The sequence below is a fragment of the Triticum urartu genome, chromosome 3A, assembly GCF_056163025.1.
Source record: "Triticum urartu cultivar PI428250 chromosome 3A, HENAU_Tu73, whole genome shotgun sequence".
Taxonomy (NCBI): Eukaryota; Viridiplantae; Streptophyta; class Magnoliopsida; order Poales; family Poaceae; genus Triticum; species Triticum urartu.
Genome location: NC_141875.1, coordinates 473,717,723 through 473,735,602, shown reverse-complemented (window position 1 = coordinate 473,735,602; position 17,880 = coordinate 473,717,723). Strand labels below are relative to the sequence as shown.

At 46.3% G+C, this 17,880-nt stretch overlaps 2 protein-coding genes and 1 pseudogene across 2 annotated transcripts; 1 reads left to right on the top strand and 2 right to left on the bottom strand.

Annotated features, from left to right (window-relative positions):
- Positions 1–782: 782 nt before the first annotated feature.
- LOC125546884 (mitogen-activated protein kinase kinase kinase 17-like) lies at positions 783–2,319 on the bottom strand. The gene has a single exon (XM_048710984.2). The coding sequence runs from the start codon at positions 2,169–2,171 to the stop codon at positions 798–800; it is 1,374 nt and encodes a 457-aa protein (XP_048566941.2). The 5' UTR covers positions 2,172–2,319; the 3' UTR covers positions 783–797.
- Positions 2,320–4,598: 2,279 nt separating this feature from the next.
- LOC125546883 (mitogen-activated protein kinase kinase kinase 18 pseudogene) lies at positions 4,599–6,084 on the bottom strand (annotated as a pseudogene).
- Positions 6,085–16,030: 9,946 nt separating this feature from the next.
- LOC125548519 (membrane protein PM19L) lies at positions 16,031–17,299 on the top strand. The gene is made up of 4 exons (XM_048712102.2): positions 16,031–16,277; positions 16,413–16,632; positions 16,749–16,794; positions 16,930–17,299. The coding sequence occupies exons 1-4, from the start codon at positions 16,151–16,153 to the stop codon at positions 17,005–17,007; spliced, it is 471 nt and encodes a 156-aa protein (XP_048568059.1). The 5' UTR covers positions 16,031–16,150; the 3' UTR covers positions 17,008–17,299.
- The last annotated feature ends 581 nt before the right edge of the window (positions 17,300–17,880 follow it).

Genomic DNA, 17,880 nt, shown 5'->3' with positions numbered 1-17,880 from the left:
CACGCCACGAAAAGCCCACCAAATAACCTCGTTATAAATAAACATACAACACACTTCATCATCTCCAACACCGGTCAAACTAAATATTCCATCAATGTCCAAATATAGTGGGTATTAATTTTTTGGAAAGTCAAGTTTCTTTAACTTTGACCAATTTTAGAACAAAAATATCTACATCCACAATATTAAACAAAAATATATGAAAATTCACTTCATGATGAACCTAATAACGCCGATTTGATATTATAAGTTTTGGTATATTTCTCTACAAATTTGATGAAACGTAAACAAGTTTAACTTTTTAAAAAATAATAAAACACCATGTATTTTGAAATAGAGTGAGTAAAGAAATCTAAGAATCACAACAATATCGATGGCACAGCAAAGCACGTCCAACCCTTCTAGTACTAATTAAATTGCATCCGCTCGGCTTCAAAATGGCGCCATGACGATGCACCGCATAGCGAAGCCGTGTGCTCCAATAATGAAGAAACTGACACTTGAAACGAGAAATATTCCACTATTCTGTCCTCAAGGCTGGCCGGAGAGAAACAAATCCGACTACTTTACCGAAGGGAGACGGATTTCGCTGGATCGCTAGCTACTACTCCCTCCGTTCCATGATACATGTTTTTCCTTTTCAAAATATAAATGTATCTAGACATATTTTAGTATATAGGTATATCCATTTTTGGATAAATGGAGTATTTTGGAACGGAGGAAGTATCAGTGAGCAAATACGATCCAAGTTGGCTGGAACACAGGAGCTGTAATCTCGACGTCACTCCCATGTCGCTTCAAGTAACTGAATCTCGAACCGTCACGTTACATGCTCGGATCTGTAACGAAAAGCATACGCACACGAGGAATGTAGTACCAGAGAGATGGTTGGTCGCAGACTTTGAGATTTTGAGCAAAAAAATGAATTCCATTACTCTGTCTTTGTTACAATGACGGTCAAAACTCAATTTTTCATCCCCGTCGGATTGAAACGGGTGAGATTTTTTTCTACAGCTGCCTAAATGCACAGGGCGCACGTAACTGTACTGCCAAATGGAAGAGTCGGTCACCACTGCATTGCGCGGTATGCCGTTGCTGTCGTCAGCAGCAACCGCAGACGGCTCGCGCTCTGCGTCTGATTCTTCGGGCCAAACGAGGTCGTAACCCACATCGGCCGGCGGCGAGTCAGCGCCTCTGTGGACCTGGTGGCACACATCGATCCAGCCATCTTCCGAGTCCCAGTCCGGCAAGGCCGAGTTGCCGCAGGCCAATGCCCCGATCCTCTCGGCCGGCGTTTCGTCCGCCTCCTCGTCGTCGGTGTCCGAGTCCCAGAGTGCGTCCTGCAGCGTGCTCTTGGGAGACGTGTATTGTTGCTTCGCCGGCGCGGCCTTGTAGTCGCCGGCGGCAGCGGCGGAAGCAACGAACGGGTGATCCAAGAGCTGCGCTCCGGTGGACCTGTCGCTGGGCTGCCTCCTGAAGCATCCGTCCAAGAAGTCCTTGGCCTCCGCGGAGAGCCACCCCGGCACCTCCGGCACGGCGGCGGTGTACCCGATCCGGTGCACGGCCGCGAGCAGATCGTTCATGTCGCTCCATGGCGCGCGGCCAGTGGCCATCTCGACGACGGTGCAGCCGAGCGCCCACACGTCGGACGCCGGCCCCTGCTCCTCGCCGCGCGCGACCTCCGGCGCCATGAACGCCGGCGTGCCGCCCATCGGGAGCAGGGAGTCCACGGCCCTCGCGCAGCCGAAGTCGGTGAGCCTGGCGCGGCCGTCGCCGCCGATCACCACGTTCCGTGCCTTCACGTCCCCGTGGACCAGCGACCTCGCATGGAGGTACTCCAGCCCCCTGGCCACGTCCCCGGCGTACGCCCGGATGGCGGGCTCCGGGAGGCAGCCCCCGCTCCTGGCGGCCTCATCCGCGAGCGAGCCGCCGGGCGCGAACTCGAGGAAGAGCTGGTACTCGCCGCACTCCGCGGCGCGGGAGCCGAGGCAGGGGATGATGTGCGGCGAGCAGAGCCCGGTGAGCACGCTGCCCTCGCGCTCCAGCTGCGCCGCGCCACCGGCGGCGGCGGACTTGACGGCCAGGAGCTTCCCCGAGGCCTCGTCGGACGCGAGCCACACGACGGCGCCAGACGCGCCGCGGCCCAGCGTGCGGATCCGCCTGAGTTGCATCGTTGGTCGTCGGTGTTCCGGTTGGATTGATTCTGAGCTGACTTTGTATGCGATGTGAGGATGGACAGGAGGGATGGTGCGCGAGGTGTATTTATTATATGTGCGGAGTGGCGTGCGACGAGGAAGAGACCAGCATTGGTTGGGTGCGCGGAAGGAACACGTGCGAGAATGGAGCTCGCAGCGTTTCTGTGCGCGGCTGCTGCTAGAAATGAAAAGGCCTTCTCCTCTGTTCTCCGGCTGCAAAGGAAGGTGTAACGAACGTGGGGGTCTTATTTTGGTCATGGTATTTTTGGCGTGTCCTTTCCCGTCGTTTTTCTGCTGCCTTTGCGTTTGTTTGGCGGATCTGGATCAGCTCCAGGGGTAGGTGCGTCGGCGCCTGAATTGAATTGTGATGCAACATGATCATTGTCGACGTATACGATGATCATTCTACTCCGACTTTTAAAAATAAAAATAGTGGATATATACTAGCGTTGCTTACTTGCTTCTCAGTAAGTGCCTGGGTGAAGTGTCATTTTGGCTCTCCACGTGACGTGCTCCGGAGCCGAGCCTAACCGATAAGGCCTCCTCGACGCGTCGTGTTAGTTATGTGCCTCGCGGTTACGTCCCAGTCTCGCCTTGGACATTTCTCTCGTTAGGCTTTGTCGTACAACGTCGACACGTCCATCATCATCCAGTCCATCGCCGTTTGCTAGAGGCACGTTTCGTTCGGCGGCCAGAACATCCCACCATTTTCGGGGGGTTTAAGCCCTGACCGATCTTTGGACAGCACAGCCATGTGAGGGAGTTGGGCTGAAGCTGATGGAGGATTAGTTACTTGTCCATCGTCCCTGGCGTCACGCCGTTTAGGCAAGCACATGCAGGGGACGCTAGTCTCAAACCTGTGCGTACACGTGTCCCATTTTTTGAGCTGTTTGAGCTCCAAGCTATATCCAACTAATGTCGTGTCGGCGCCACTTTTTATATGGATCGGGGTGATCAAAGCGTGCAATTTTCTTCATGCATAGGCATAGTTTGTTGATGATAACCCATTTTGGATAAAGTATAATTTCTGTTGGTTAGGCTTCTCAGCCAGCGGTACGGTTGAGTAACCCAAAAAAGTGTTCTCTCTTTGCTCATTTTTCATTTGGTTCACCAACACGTCATCGCTTACAGACGCATGTCTTTTTTTCATATCTTCTTGCATGATCATAAAAAGAGTTTAGCTGACATCAATGATTTATTTTTGAACCAGCCATACTTTTTTGTGAACCAGCAGATATTATCCATAAGTTTGTGGCCCCATGTCATCTTCATAAGCACCCCTGCCAATCATTTTTGGAAGCACTCCCCAGTTGATTTTAATATCAGTAACCCAAAGAACATTTTGACCTTTCCAGCACCAAACATCCCTAGTCCTCAAAAAAAGAAAAAAGGAGAAGCACCAAACATCCCTTGCACATGAGATTGACCGAGTAATAATCTTTCGCTTTCACAGTCCGCATTTTATTTATCAGTTAACGCATGTGCCTGTGAAGTATTCCTACTCCGAAGAGTCAAATTACACAGCCTTTGACTCCCCCGTTTCCACATCCGTTGGCTTCCTCTCAAGGACATCCGTTGAGAACACAACACACACTGTAACAAGAAGTTACCAGCTGGTATCAAAACTCAAAAGATGACACAGTGCTCTAGGAGCAAACCTGGAGTACAATTTTTTTCACCCGCAAAAAAAGACTACTATTTTTTCTTATTGGATTGCAGATCAAGATCTTCACGGCTTGGGTTCCCTAACATTTTCTCCCAGAAGACTCGGAGTAGTAATTTGTTTAATCCTAGAACATTGTGAAGCAGAAAATGCAATTCTATTGCCGACTTAGTAAGGGCCACTTTGATTCATTAGAAAAGTAAATGAGAATCGCGAACCAACCTGTGGTTGGATGGTTAGGGAACCCAAGCCGTGAAGATCTTGATGATATGCCGGCTCAGTCTCTTGAAAATGTTCATGGAAGTATGATGTGGGTGTGTGCGTTCATAGGGGTGAGTGTATGCGCGTGTGTTGCGTTTGTGCTGTGTTAAAAAATTAAAGGAAAATCATGGGATTATAATTTTTTTATATGATAACACCATCATTTGTTTGATTCAAAATATGAAAAATGGAGAAAATTTTCTTTTTGGACTGACTAGAAAAAACAAAGGAAATTTACAATCCAGTCAAACCTCTCTTTTGGCTAACCTTAAATTTGCATATGGTCTAACCTTAATTTGACCATGTATCCTATGTTTCTCATATTCCTACCTATCAAACATGTAATTCTGCACCCCTTAGAAAAAAAAATGTGATTCTGCAAATTCCTTTATTTTGCCAATCCTCTGTATTGCACCTGCGATCCTATCCTATTTTTGTGTTTTGTCTAATTCTACGTTTTCTGAAATTCTGCATATTAAAGAGGCCATAAGCAGCTAGTTATAAAAAGAAAAGGCCAAAAAACGATAATACCCCCATTCAGTGGAAGATAAAATGCACACAGCATGCGACGGAAGCTTAAGAGAACGAAATATTTGTGCAAAATCAAAATGCATTGTTCTTTCTCTGTCGCAATGACAACCGAATTTTACAATTTTGCGTCCGTGACTAACAATGAGGCACAACGGTCTATCAGTAACGACACTGACACCCAAATCTCTCTCGTACCAACCGAAATAATGCGCTCCATCCACATTCCGCACAAGGTCGTACCACCTGCCGGCATCAGCATCAGCGAAATGGACATCAACCTCGGCTTCCAATCCTTCTTCACTCCAAGGACCGAAGTCTGTGCCGGCGATCGCCGTGGGCGTCGTTGTTTCTGAAGCTTCAGGGCGTCCGCCGTGCACGACGATCCAGCCATCGTCGGACTCCCAGTCTGGCAAGGCCGAGCAAGGGCTCGCCAGCGAGCCGATCCTCTCGGCCGCGCTCGTCAGCATGTCCTCTGTTTCGCTTTCCTCGTCCGACTCCCAGAATTCCGCGTTGAGTGTGCTCTCGGGGGACATGATCCAATCCTGCTTCGCCGGCTCCGCGTCGACGTCGTGGAAGGCGGACGCGAGGAACGGGTGCTCTAGGAGCTGCGCGGCGGTGGACCGGTGGCGGGGGTTTCTTGCGAAGCACTTGCGCAGGAAGTCCTTGGCCTGCGGCGACAGCGACGCGGGCAGCTCAGGCACGGCGTCCGTGTATCCGATCCGGTGGACCGCCGCGAAGACGTCGTCCATGTCGCTCCAGGGGGCGCGGCCGGTGGCCATCTCGATGACGGTGCAGCCGAGCGCCCACACGTCGGCCGCCAGGCCCTGCTCCTCCCCGCGCGCCACCTCCGGCGCCATGAAGGCCGGAGTGCCGCCGATCGTCCGGTCGGAATCCGCGGCCCTCGCGCACCCGAAGTCCGCGAGCTTGGCTCGGCCGTCGGCGCCGACCATGACGTTCCTCGCCTTGACGTCCCCGTGCACCAGCGAGTTCCCGTGGAGGTAGGCCAGCCCCCTGGCCACGTCCGCCGCGTACCCCTGGATGGCGCGCTCCGCGAGGCTGCCGCCGCTCCTGGCGGCCTCGTCGGCGAGCGAGCCGCGCGGCGCGAACTCGAGGAAGAGCTGGTACTCGCCGCCGGGCGCGGCGCGGGAGCCGAGGCACGGGACGATGTGCGGGGAGCAGAGCCCCGCCATGACACTACCCTCGCGCCGCAGCGTGTCGGCCGCGCCGGCGCCGGCAGACTTGACCGCGAGCAGCTGGCCGGAGGCGTCGTCAGAGGCGAGCCAGACGACAGCGCCGGACGCGCCGCGGCCGAGCGTGCGGAGCCGCCTGAGCTGCTTCGCCGTGGTGGCATCCATTCCGAGAGAGGGATCGTAGGGTTGGGTGCTGTGGTGCGTGGAGTTGGACGTGTGATCGATGAGCCTCTGGGAAGGATGGGAGCGGGAGCGTATTTGTATGGCCACCACCCCGTTTGGCTGCGATGATTGCGTGGGAAACGTGCGGGAGAGAGACGGGGGCACGGGGCGTGTGCTTCGTGCGGAGCCCCCGTCAACGCCCAGGTGAGGGGACGGCGCAACGAGCTTTCAGCCGCTGCCCATGGTCAAATTCTAGTGCCTGCCGCGCGTGCGCGGTGGATGGGATTTCCGACCTCTCTTTTCTTGGTGGGGCGCTCGTTCAAGTGATCCTGCATGCATGACTAGCAAGGTCAGGTGCATCTGCATCGGTGTAGTATATCTGCTTGATGCGCGAATATTCTTTGCATGTTTTGGATCACTCCCAAATCCAGTGCGGGTTCTGAACTAATTGTCCTTTTTTTTTTCTTTTTTGGAACGGAGGTGTTCTGAACTAAGGCCAGTGGTGGGCGGCTACTGGGATCGCTCTACTTTCCTATACCACGAGTCGGTCTACGTTCAGATGAATGTTCACAACCAGTCAACCGTACTATGTATCTCGGAGGGAGTGACGTAAGGCTCAGGCTGCGAGTTGCCAAAACAAGCTGAGGAACCAGCAAGGTTGCTTCGCCCTCCGCAGCCGGGAGCTGACCACCCACCTACAGCGGCCTTCTGCTCGCGACTCGGCTCACCGGTCTCACTTGGCTGGAGCTGTTGGTGTTTCCAGCGGCCTGGTCCTCCCAACAAGTCAATCAGTACACACATCGTGAAGGTTTCTCTACGCCAAATCTTCGCCTTCTCTTTCCTCCTCCCGGAAGGGCAAAAGAAGGGAGGAAAGTTCAACTTCCAACTTCCAAGTTCCAAATAGATGTCATTTGGAAGGGGGACTTTCACACTTCCAAACAATTGATGTTGACGTTCCAGTGTGTTTAGCATTAGAATACTGAGCAAGCTTGGAAACAAAAATATCTTACAGGTTTATGTAATTATATCATTGTTCACCGACCATGTTGCACACTTCTATTCAAGGTTCGCAGATTAGGGTGGACATTCGGGTATTTTGATCCTTTCGGTCTGCGTAATTCAAAATTTTCGAATTCCGAGTATCTTTGAATCAAAGTAAACAATAAACCTTTCATTCAGCTGGCCTGCTCAACATGTGCTCAACGGAGCAACTTTACAAATCCAAACACAAGAAACTAACAAAAAATAACAGCAAGCAAGCAACTTACCGAAAATAACCTCAAGTACATAGCAGTAGAATGTGAATGTTAGGGATGAACAGTAAATTTAAAACAAATATCAAACCTTTTTCATTTTTTATGTGTTCACGTTAATGTCTAAAGCGCGCTCGGCAATTTCCATGCAAAACAGAACGTGTTTTTTCAGCCAAAAAAAAGAATTCAATGGTCTAGAAATGCCAAACTTTTGACTTTTTTTGCACAAGTCAAAATATTACGTTTCTCCTGGAACTTTTACATATAATGGCATTTTTAAAGTGGACCCTCAAAACACCCGCATACGTCCGGACCGAGCTGTCCGGACGTAGTTTGTCATCCAATGTGGTACCCCATCTGTCCGCGGCCATGGGGCCGCAAGCCAGGGCCGAGTAGGCCGCGAGCAGGGGACGCATGGGCCCCACAGGCACTACCTCCACCATGAAAGTGTCATTGCTATCTTTGCTGAATCTACAATTACCACCATGACATGCTATATTACGTTCTACTAGAAATATTGTAATCAAACAAATCCTGGAAAAAAATTCGTCCAATGCTTCCTTCTTTTCAAGTTCTCGTCGAGGAACTTTATCACTTGTTTAGTTTTTTCAGATGCAAGTGATAGCATGTAGTCATATTTGTGACATGTTCGCTACTGGTTTCGTGCTCAATTTAGTGCTAAGATGAGTCTAGTCACTCTCTCATTTGTTAAGTGGCCTCTCACAAACCACTTTCTTAATGATATGTATAAAAAAACTATCCCAAGATCTTTACCGTATGAAAGCCAATTTTGTCACACTTTTATCCATTTGAGAGAATTGTAGTCTATGATAATGTAGAGAACTTGTTTCCAGGGCCATGCTCAACACAAAAGTCCCTTTTAGAAATATCAATCATTCTAGTATCAAGTGCATCCTAGGTTCTTGGACATAATATACCAGGCTAAATGAATAAATGATGTCACTAGAAATATAAACATCATGACCTTCATCAGCAATATTACCATCATCAGCTTTATCGACAATATTACCATCACCGCCTTCATCCATTTCTATAGTGTGAGCCTCAACCTCTATTTCAACATCACCATGACCATCATTAACTTAGCAGTTTTCATTTCAAAATTTGTTTGAGATTCTTTCACAAAAAATCTACCACGAACACCCTTTTGGGTTTAAATGGTTGACTCTAGTCTTTATCTCTTCTTACACTTTTCAACACTAGAATCATACTTCCTATTTCTAGAATACATGATTCTTCCCGTTTTATAAACCAAAAAGGTCTAATGTGGATGAATTTCAAACACTACATGAATTATAGGCTTATCAAGACAGTAAAATTGAGGACATCGGAGTCTTGAATTCTGATTGAACAACTATCTTGAAACTCTTCGATACACGCCTTCTTGAGCAACTAGCCAACTATCTTCCCAAGACAATTTGACTGCAAATCAATAAGTATAGAGCAACTAATTAATTAATAACTATCACCACAAATTTAGCTACCGCAATCTGCACAACACCGACAACACCTAGATAAGTTAAAGTGGCAGTTACAAAAACAATAAATTTATCTACTGACAGAATGATAAACCAGTCGATCGGTATCGACTTAGAATTACAAGTTAACTTTCATCTTTCTGCCCTTCTAACTTGTGATAGTGAATTGTAGAATTTGTGATGGCACGCTTCGGGAATTGTGATGGTCAGGCATCGGGGTAGCACTGCATTGGAGCTAACAACATAATGGAGAAATGGCGGAACAAATAGAAGATGAGAGAGAGGGGGAGGGGGCAGAGAGACGCTAGGAGCAAGGAGCCTGAGATGCGTATCATAATTTGGCAACACATGAGGCCTTCATGAATGCACGGCGAACACTCAAGCAGATCAAGGAGTCACGAACATGCTATGACTTTAGCACGATCAATCAGGATCCCCAACGGCGCGCATGTAAGGATAGTCACTTTGGAGCATGGGAACATTGAGATCATTATGTTTGTAGTTCAAAAATATTTATTTTATGGCTACAGAAACCCAATTTTTTTTCTACAGGCATATAGATGTGTAGTATATTTGCACAAAGCCAAAGTGAATTTCCCTCAAAGTCTCGTCAACATAAGTGTTTGTATGTGAGATAAAAAAAGACAAAGACATGCACAAAAATGGATTGTTTTTCTTGGCCAGAATTTTGTCTTTCTTAGTGTTATGTATAATACATCATATTATTCAACAAAATTAACAGGCATGCAGAGAACATCTATATGTAGTTGTGTAAAAATTAAACATTTTTTAAAACTTTCAAATATCATTTTTGGGTCTTCCAAAATAAAAGGATCCGATACACTTAGGGTTGAAAATGGAGTGGAACTTTTAGCTTTTTCGTAGGAAAAATAGAAATGGAAATTTGCAAAACGGAAATTCTTAATCCGAAAACAGAAAGAAAAACGAAACGGTGTTTCCTGACGGAACAAACGTGGAAAGAAACTTTTTGTTTTCGTGAATATGGAATTCCCGTTTTACTATAGGCCTATGGCTAATTTGTAGCCCAATCACCAAACAACACACAATGACACAATGAGCCGAATGGTCCATTTGAGGCCCTCTACTACCACAGATGTACTCAACTAGACTTATATGTAATTATTCACTACTACTACAATACTATGCTAAGTTGATAACCTAATCATATTATTTTGTAGCCATGTTAACAATTCATTAGGTTTGTTGGTTTTTGTGTGTATTTTTTTTGTAATTCAAGGAGTTTTTAAGTTTCGGTCAACACCCGTTCCTGTTGTCGTGTCCCCTCCATATTTGCTTCGTGCCCGTTTCCAGCAGTATATGTTTCCATATTTATTTTGGGGGTTTCTGTATTTATTTCCGCTTCTACAAAAAATGTAAAAACAAACATGGTAGCACCCAATTCTTTTCGTTCCTGCGATGTTTTCATCCCTAATTGCACCCATGCTTAAAAAATCCACACTCGTGTATGTGCCTCCCTTTTCATGTATTTTTGAAGAATTGCCTCTTTTTTCATGTGAGATACAAGATCGCACCCAATCACTATTAACCAGGTCTGATGTACATGCGTCTCTGCTTAAGCCCACTTTCTGATGTCATTGTCCAACCCACGTACGATGTAGCAATTTGTGCCCCCTCAAACTTTTGGGGGCCCTATTCTAAAATAAACTTTTGGGAGCCCTTGTGTTGGAGCTCACATGCTCCTATCAATGGGTTTTCAATTAGAACTCTACATTATGCTCTTTGCATCATATTTCATCCATGTTTACTGTTTTTTTAGAATTCATCCATGTGTGCTTTTAAGATTATATTTTTTTGCTTATTTGATGAGGATCAATTCTGTTTGCCTGCATCACAATGATGCAGAAGCGAGGTTTAACCTCCTTTTCAAAAAAAGAGGTAGTAGTTTGCCTATCCATGTTGCAATAGGCTTGTAGCAGTGGTTGTTTATTTAACAATAAAACCTCCTCTCATTCATTTGTAATAAGTGTTACATCATTTACAGTCAAAGGAGAAATAGAAGTAGAAGGTTCATCCATCCAGACATTATGGGAGAAAATGTCGCTAAGCTAGCTAACTCATGAGCTACTGAGTTTGCCTCTCCTGGGAAAAGTTCAAAAATTATATGAGGAAATCACATGACATATGATAGCAATGATCGAAGATAGGTGCTGGGGCTCCTGCAAGATTTGCTCCCTACTTCATTGTGTTAATGACATCCATGTTGTCTAAATTCACCACTAGTTTGTTACAACCAGTAGATTGTGCAAGGGATAAAGCATATTCCCCCGGCAAAAAAAAGGATAAACCATATTTCAGTGCCATGGTCTCCGCAGATAATACATCTGAACACCACTCAATCATGCTATTACCTACAACAATAAACTTCCACCAACTGTTACAGATAACAGCTCCAGTGGTTCTTCTTAGCATCTCATCATCAAAACATGCATCCACATTCAGCTTGACATAGTGCGGAAGAGGAAGCAATTCCTTTTCTTGATCGTTACGTTGATTTGCCGTAAAAATTAGATACAATAATCTCTCTCATCCAAAAAACTACTAGTAGAATGCCTGTGCGTTGCTACGGGCTATAATACATATAAATAAATAAAACAAATTAAGGTCGTCTCCAAGGTCGAAGCTCATTTCTCTCTCAAATGTCCGGGCGTGTTCGGGCATTAAACGGGCACCATGCAGGCTCTCAATAACCAACTGGATAGTCCGGGCTCCCCCAAATCCAGCCCATATGGGGATAAATGTGATTGCCCGGACTATATGTCATGTTATCTTGAACACGTAGTCCCAACACAAAAACCCCACCCCATGACGCACTTTTCCTTTTTCCTGCCGGACCCTCCCCTTCTCACTCATTTCCTGATGCAGCGGGGCATTTTTCGTTGGAGCCCTCTCCTCTAAAACCTGATGTGACCCAGCTCATCTTCACCATGGCGCCTTCTCTCCTTCAAACCATACTTACCCGCGGAACGCCAAGGATGAGTCCCCCGCCAACCGCCCTGCTTTCCACCATGATCACCTCTCCATGTGTTTGTGTCTATTCACCACCGCCATCAGGGGGGGGAGTGTGCTGCTCATGACGCCCCCAAGCTAAGAAGAAGGATCTGATGTCTCTTGAATCATTGTCACATTGTACCATAACGTACAATGTCATGCATTGCAACGAAAAAAAATGGTGTCTGTTGTTGGGCATGTAATTGATACATACCCTGCCCGTTATTAACTCTTGAAGCAACCAAACCAATGCATTTACCCTTCTATCCTAACCAATCAATTGTACGTGTTGATGAAAAAAAATATGAACCGCCCGCTCATGCAGTTTGCTACAGATGGCATCTCTAATGAAATGCAATTTGCCACATTTTCTAAAGTAGGGATATTATTCCACTTAGACAGTTGTAATTGATTCGACCAATCCCAATCCACATTCGGCTCACTCTCAACCCTCACTCTTATCACAAAGTACATTAACTCATGTTCTAAGTGAGCCAATGACCGACAACATTGTGGCATGCTTGCAACATGGGACAAGGGCCACAATCATCCTCTTGTCTTAGTGCTACTACCTCCTGTTTCTATATTGGACTTACCCTTCATCCGGGCTCTACCATGATGGCACGACACTCATGTATGGCCATGGAAAAAGAAAACTATGAATAGAAATGTTCTTCCAAAGCATGAAAAATGTCAATGTTTCTCTCCTCTTCCCTCCCTCGCGCGCACATGCCTGATTTGTGATACAAATTTATGTACCCGTGAGAAGAGCAAGAAAAAATCCCCTCACTTTCTATCTCCTACACCAAAAACTGCCTTGATGTCACAAAATTTACCAATTCTACGCTCCAATAAACCCAATGAAAGAGAGGGCATATCATGTTGGAACCTTGAGTTTCCCTTCAACACAAGTTGGACCCGTCAGCTAAATACAACATTCAAAATGTTCGGAGTTATCAGGGAAAACCAGCTAAAACGTAATAAACAAAAATCTATACAAAGAGAAAATCTAAAGCGCACACCCAATGAACGAATCAAGCTCACATGACAACTTAATATAAGCTTATTGTAGCTATTCTAATATCTGAGAAGTGCAAACTGTAAACGCCATTGTCTACTGTACGAATTCTTAAGAATAAGAGTGATGTTACTATGCAAGATACAAACTTGACAGCGACAATGTACTATGGATGCAGGATGTTGTTTATGATTGATTGGTTAGGCTAACTTGTTAGAGGCCAAAAACAAAATAAAAAACTTGTTGGCTGGTTGTGATCCTCTATCGAACGGAACTATAAATGAAGCCGCCAACGCATCATCAAGAATTAAAGCCATGGCTCTTCTAGAAAAAAAAATAGTGATGTATTGAAATATGTATTTGACGGATTGAAGGGAATCATAACTGGTCAACTCATTGTATCCTTCAATACCTAAGATGAAAAAGAAACACCCCAATATAATTACATATTCTCTGACCACCCTCTATACAAGTTCACAATGAGGAAAAATGATACATTCAATTCTGGACAATAGATTAAAAACATGTTTGCTCTATGTATCAAGAAAAACCGCTGCTAGAGTTCAACAAGTAAAACATTGCTCAAGAACGGATGTGTGATTTATAATATTCTGAAGATTACGTGAAACAGAACCTTGCTGGAGCGACACTGTTCCACATACAAATGGAAATACCCACCTTGGATAATCTTTCTGTGAAACCATCCCATATCTTCTTATTAAATTCATATGTGATGTCACCGAATTGGAATCCATGAACTCTCTCTAGTGTTGTAAGCCCGCAAAAGAAGCATATATTTGAGTTTCAGAAAAAAAATAAGTTTGTACCCATAACGACATAAGTTGCAAGGACTCTATTGAACATAGAAGCTTCCAAAAAAATTAATTAAAAAAAGGTATCCTCTGAATCTAGCGTAGATGCATAACAACTGAAAGTAACAAACATACATGCGCCATAATTTTACTAATAACTACTTGCCTAGACATAATGGGAGTCGTTGACAAAGGAGGTGGATCCACATCCTGCTATGTATGAGAGGAACATCAGCTATGAAATTTATCTTCGAGATACTTCCATCTTATACAAGCTAAAATTAACTTGTCAACACACCTTTGACTTGAATTAGCATGGCTCTTACAATACAGAGTGTTCACTATTTTTCTGAAACCTACCTTTCTGAATCAGAATCAACAATACAAAATGATCACTATTGAGTACTGAACTACACATAGTTTGCAATTGACGAAAAGCTTCATCAAGTATATCTGTGTATGTAGAAGAGCCCAAGGAGAGTACTCTGGCGAGAGCGTACGTCATGGAGCGAGGCTCCAGTCCAACACTCCCAGCCCTCCCATGAGGATGCCCACCATACGTTGCAGTCCTGTAGCTTGTTAATTAAGTACAAAAACGAGAATCAATACCTAAGAGAAAAGTTGTTTTAGAGCTCGCATGCTCCTCAACTAAGTAGATGGCTGGAATAATACCAATGGTACACAATCTGGGTGAAGCACAAGCCTTGCGCGTCCTCCACCATGCTCCTCCTCCTCCTCTAAGTCCAGAGCACCGGCCGGCCCCGTTTTCGTTCTGCCTAGGTATAGTCTGCCGAGGTGGCAGGCTGGCAGCAGCTTCGCGACAGCCTCCTCCGAGCTCCAGTGAACTGGCAACGTTGGTGCCAGCGCGCGGCGCAGTGGAGCTTGCCCCCGACAGAGCTGATCTCCGAGTCCCACATGGCGCCTTGGCAGATTACGATCTCGTGTCGCGTCGAAGAGGACGACCATGGTAGTGCGCGGCCGGGTAGGGCATGGTGGGGATGAGACGTCCGCCCAGGATGCGATTTTGTCGGCTGGCGAGTAGCTGGTCGGAGGTGGCCGGCATCGACGAGAATGGCACGGTGCCGTCACGATCGGACTCGGCCGTCGAATGGAAGGAACGCGCTGGCAAGGCGATCCGGCGCGTCCACGATGGCTGCACGAGGCAGCGCTACGCGCCCGTGGCCGGTAGTAGGTGCACCAACGAGTTCTGCTCTGCTCGCCCTACCATGTGCACGTTCAAAACTCACCCGACCATGCGCACATTCTCCGCCGCCGCCGCGTCTGCCTCGTCCAAAACAGCTTGGGGGAGAAACGAGGAGGATTTGAGGAGGCTGCGGAGGAAGGAAGCAAGATTTACGGGATAGGCGGACGAAGGGGTGGGGTTTCATTCGATCGATGGGAGGCGGGGATCCAAAGCGTGGGGTTTTTAGGAAGGTGATCCCATATGAAACTTGTGATTGTCAAGCATGGCACGCGTGATTAGTGATTTGTTATGAAGAAATATATTATTTTATTATGGAAGATTATCGAGAAAATCTCGTGTCTGTATTTTAGGAAGGTGATCCCACATATATGGTGTAATTTCTGAATTCTGAATTACTTATTGTTTACATAATTGAATTGAATCAACACCTACCAAAGAAACCATGAAACAAGATCTCTCCTTAATGGGGTTTGGTTTTTTAACGGGAGGAAGAAAAACCAATGAGAGAAGGTGGGACGAAGTAAAACCGAACGAAAAAAAGTCAGACGAAAAAAAACCAGACGAAAGTGGTGGGACTATTCAACCAACTCATCCATTAGGAGTAGAGATTTGGGGATTAGAGGGATGGGGTGAGATTTGAGGGGATTGGGCGGAGTGAAGGGCTTCACCAAATTCCTTCACGTCCGCAATCGATTTTAGGCTTGCAATCGTGCTCTTAACCGGACATCCTAGCCGTCCATCTTGTGATCCAGTGGCCCAAGACGCAACCATATGTTTCCTTTTCTTTATTACTACGTAGTATTTGGCATCTACCAGACTTGTGTTGCACGCAGCATCATACCAAGAGACGACGGCCAAAGCTGCGTTCCACGGCTGTAAAGCAATAAAGCGCGGGAACTAAACTAAACTGAACCAAAAAAGGGTCGATGCATATAGTATGCATGTCCGGCAAGGAAAGGTATCCACTGTCCAGGCAGCCGTCATTTTATCCTCGAGGCCAACGGATCGAATCTCTGACAGGTCGAGAGGCCGAATGCCCCAGACCGCGGGGACGGCTGCCTTAAGCATCAAGTTTGTCACAAACTTGACGTAACCCAGCCTCCACAAGCAAGCAATCGGCTGTCCATGCAGCCGAGGGAAGCAAGGAACAAATCTAGCCTGGATTTTCCCGTCGATCGTTCGTGCGCACGCCCTGTATCTATATATAAGGTGCAGCTGCCGATACAATCCTTAAGCCGCCTGAAATACTGATACTGACCAGTAGAAGAAGTAGAGCGCAGCCTCTGAATCTGATCGGTGGAAGCGTTCACAGCTAGGAGCACGCACGCACACATGGCGAACGCGGGGCTGAAGCCGGTGGCCGGCCTCCTCCTGATGCTCAACTTCTGCATGTACCTCATCGTCGCCGCGGTCGGCGGATGGGCCATCAACTTCGCCATCAACAACGGCTTCTTCATAGGTACGTACTGCTCACTGCTAGTGCATAATCCGGGTGCATTATCTTGTAGGGAACAAGCGTTAATTCGCGGTGTCCTCCGTGCCTATGTATCTTGTGTAAATTCCCTGGGCTGAGCAGATGTTTGTTGTTATACAGGTTCCGGGCTGGAGCTGCCGTCACACTTCTCTCCGATCTACTTCCCGATAGGGAACGCGGCGACCGGGTTCTTCGTCATCTTCGCCGTGATCGCCAGCGTGGTCGGTATGGGGGCGGCGCTTGCAGGGTTCCACCATGTCCGCGCGTGGAGCCACGAGAGCCTGCCGGCGGCAGCCTCCTCCGCGTTCATCGCCTGGATGCTCACGCTGCTTGCCATGGGGTATGTAGTATATGACCACTTCTGCGTACCACACTCCCAACTCTCTTTGCATGCGTGCATATGTAACGTTTTGCCTGACTTATTTGTATCCTCTTTGGCACCTTCTGATTCTCCAGATTGGCAGTCAAGGAGATTGACCTGAACGGCAGGAATGCTAGACTGGTAAGACCGACAGACGCACTGTTTAATTTGATCAGCATTCGTAGTCGTAGGGAATCAAGTTGTGAGTTTGTGATTACTGATGTGGCACGATATAATTATTAATAACTGTTTGTGTTGGTCTGGATTGGCTTGTAGATAACCATGGAGGCTTTCACCATCATACTCTCGGGGACGCAGCTCTTCTACATACTCGCTATACACGGAGGGAGGTGAAGGGCCAGCTCAAGTGGGCAACATCGATTGCCGATGGAATATTTGCTTCCAAGCGTGATGATTCAAGGCCGATATATCAACTACAGCTAGGCGAGCATTGGTTCACGGCCGGGTTGCATGTATACATCTTTGATGTGGTGTTAAAAATTTGTGTATCGTGTGTTTATTGCTGAGACGGAAATGCACTGTGCATGTGTGAGTGTGTGTGTGTGTGTAAGCGTTAGATGTGTGTTCAGATTTCCGCGCGATTTGTTGATTGGAAACCAAATACGAAGCTATCATATTCATTTGATTTGAGTATATCGTCTTTTTTTACGAAAATTGTTAATGTTAATTACTTCCTTTGTTCATAATGTAGTGCATGCAGATTTTTTTTTAAGTCAAACCTCACACCCGTTGATCAAGTTTGTGAAGAAAAACATTTACATCTTGAAAGCTAAACATATATCATTAGACTCATCATAAGATGTACTAGTTTCATATTTGATATATTTGGTGTTGTGTGTCATAGTTTTCTCAGGGAGCAAAAGCACACCCCCCCCCCCCCCCCCCTGCGGCATTCACATGTATGCGCTTTGGGATGACCCATGTGCGTGATGGGGCGCCCCTGTTATTTTTTCTGTTAATTGTTTTTTCTTTGTTAGCTTCGAAAAATGTTCACGACTTCTGAATTCTAAAAGGCCGTTCTGGATATCATACAATGTTAATAAACGAATTTCTAAAAATTGATTGTTAATTTAAAAATGTGCCCAAGTTCGATTGTTAATTGTTTCTGTTTTTCGATATGATTATTCTTTATTTATCTTATATTTTTCTTCTTTCAATTCGAAAATTTGTATGTTCAATTTTTCAAAAAATGTTCGCATTTATGTG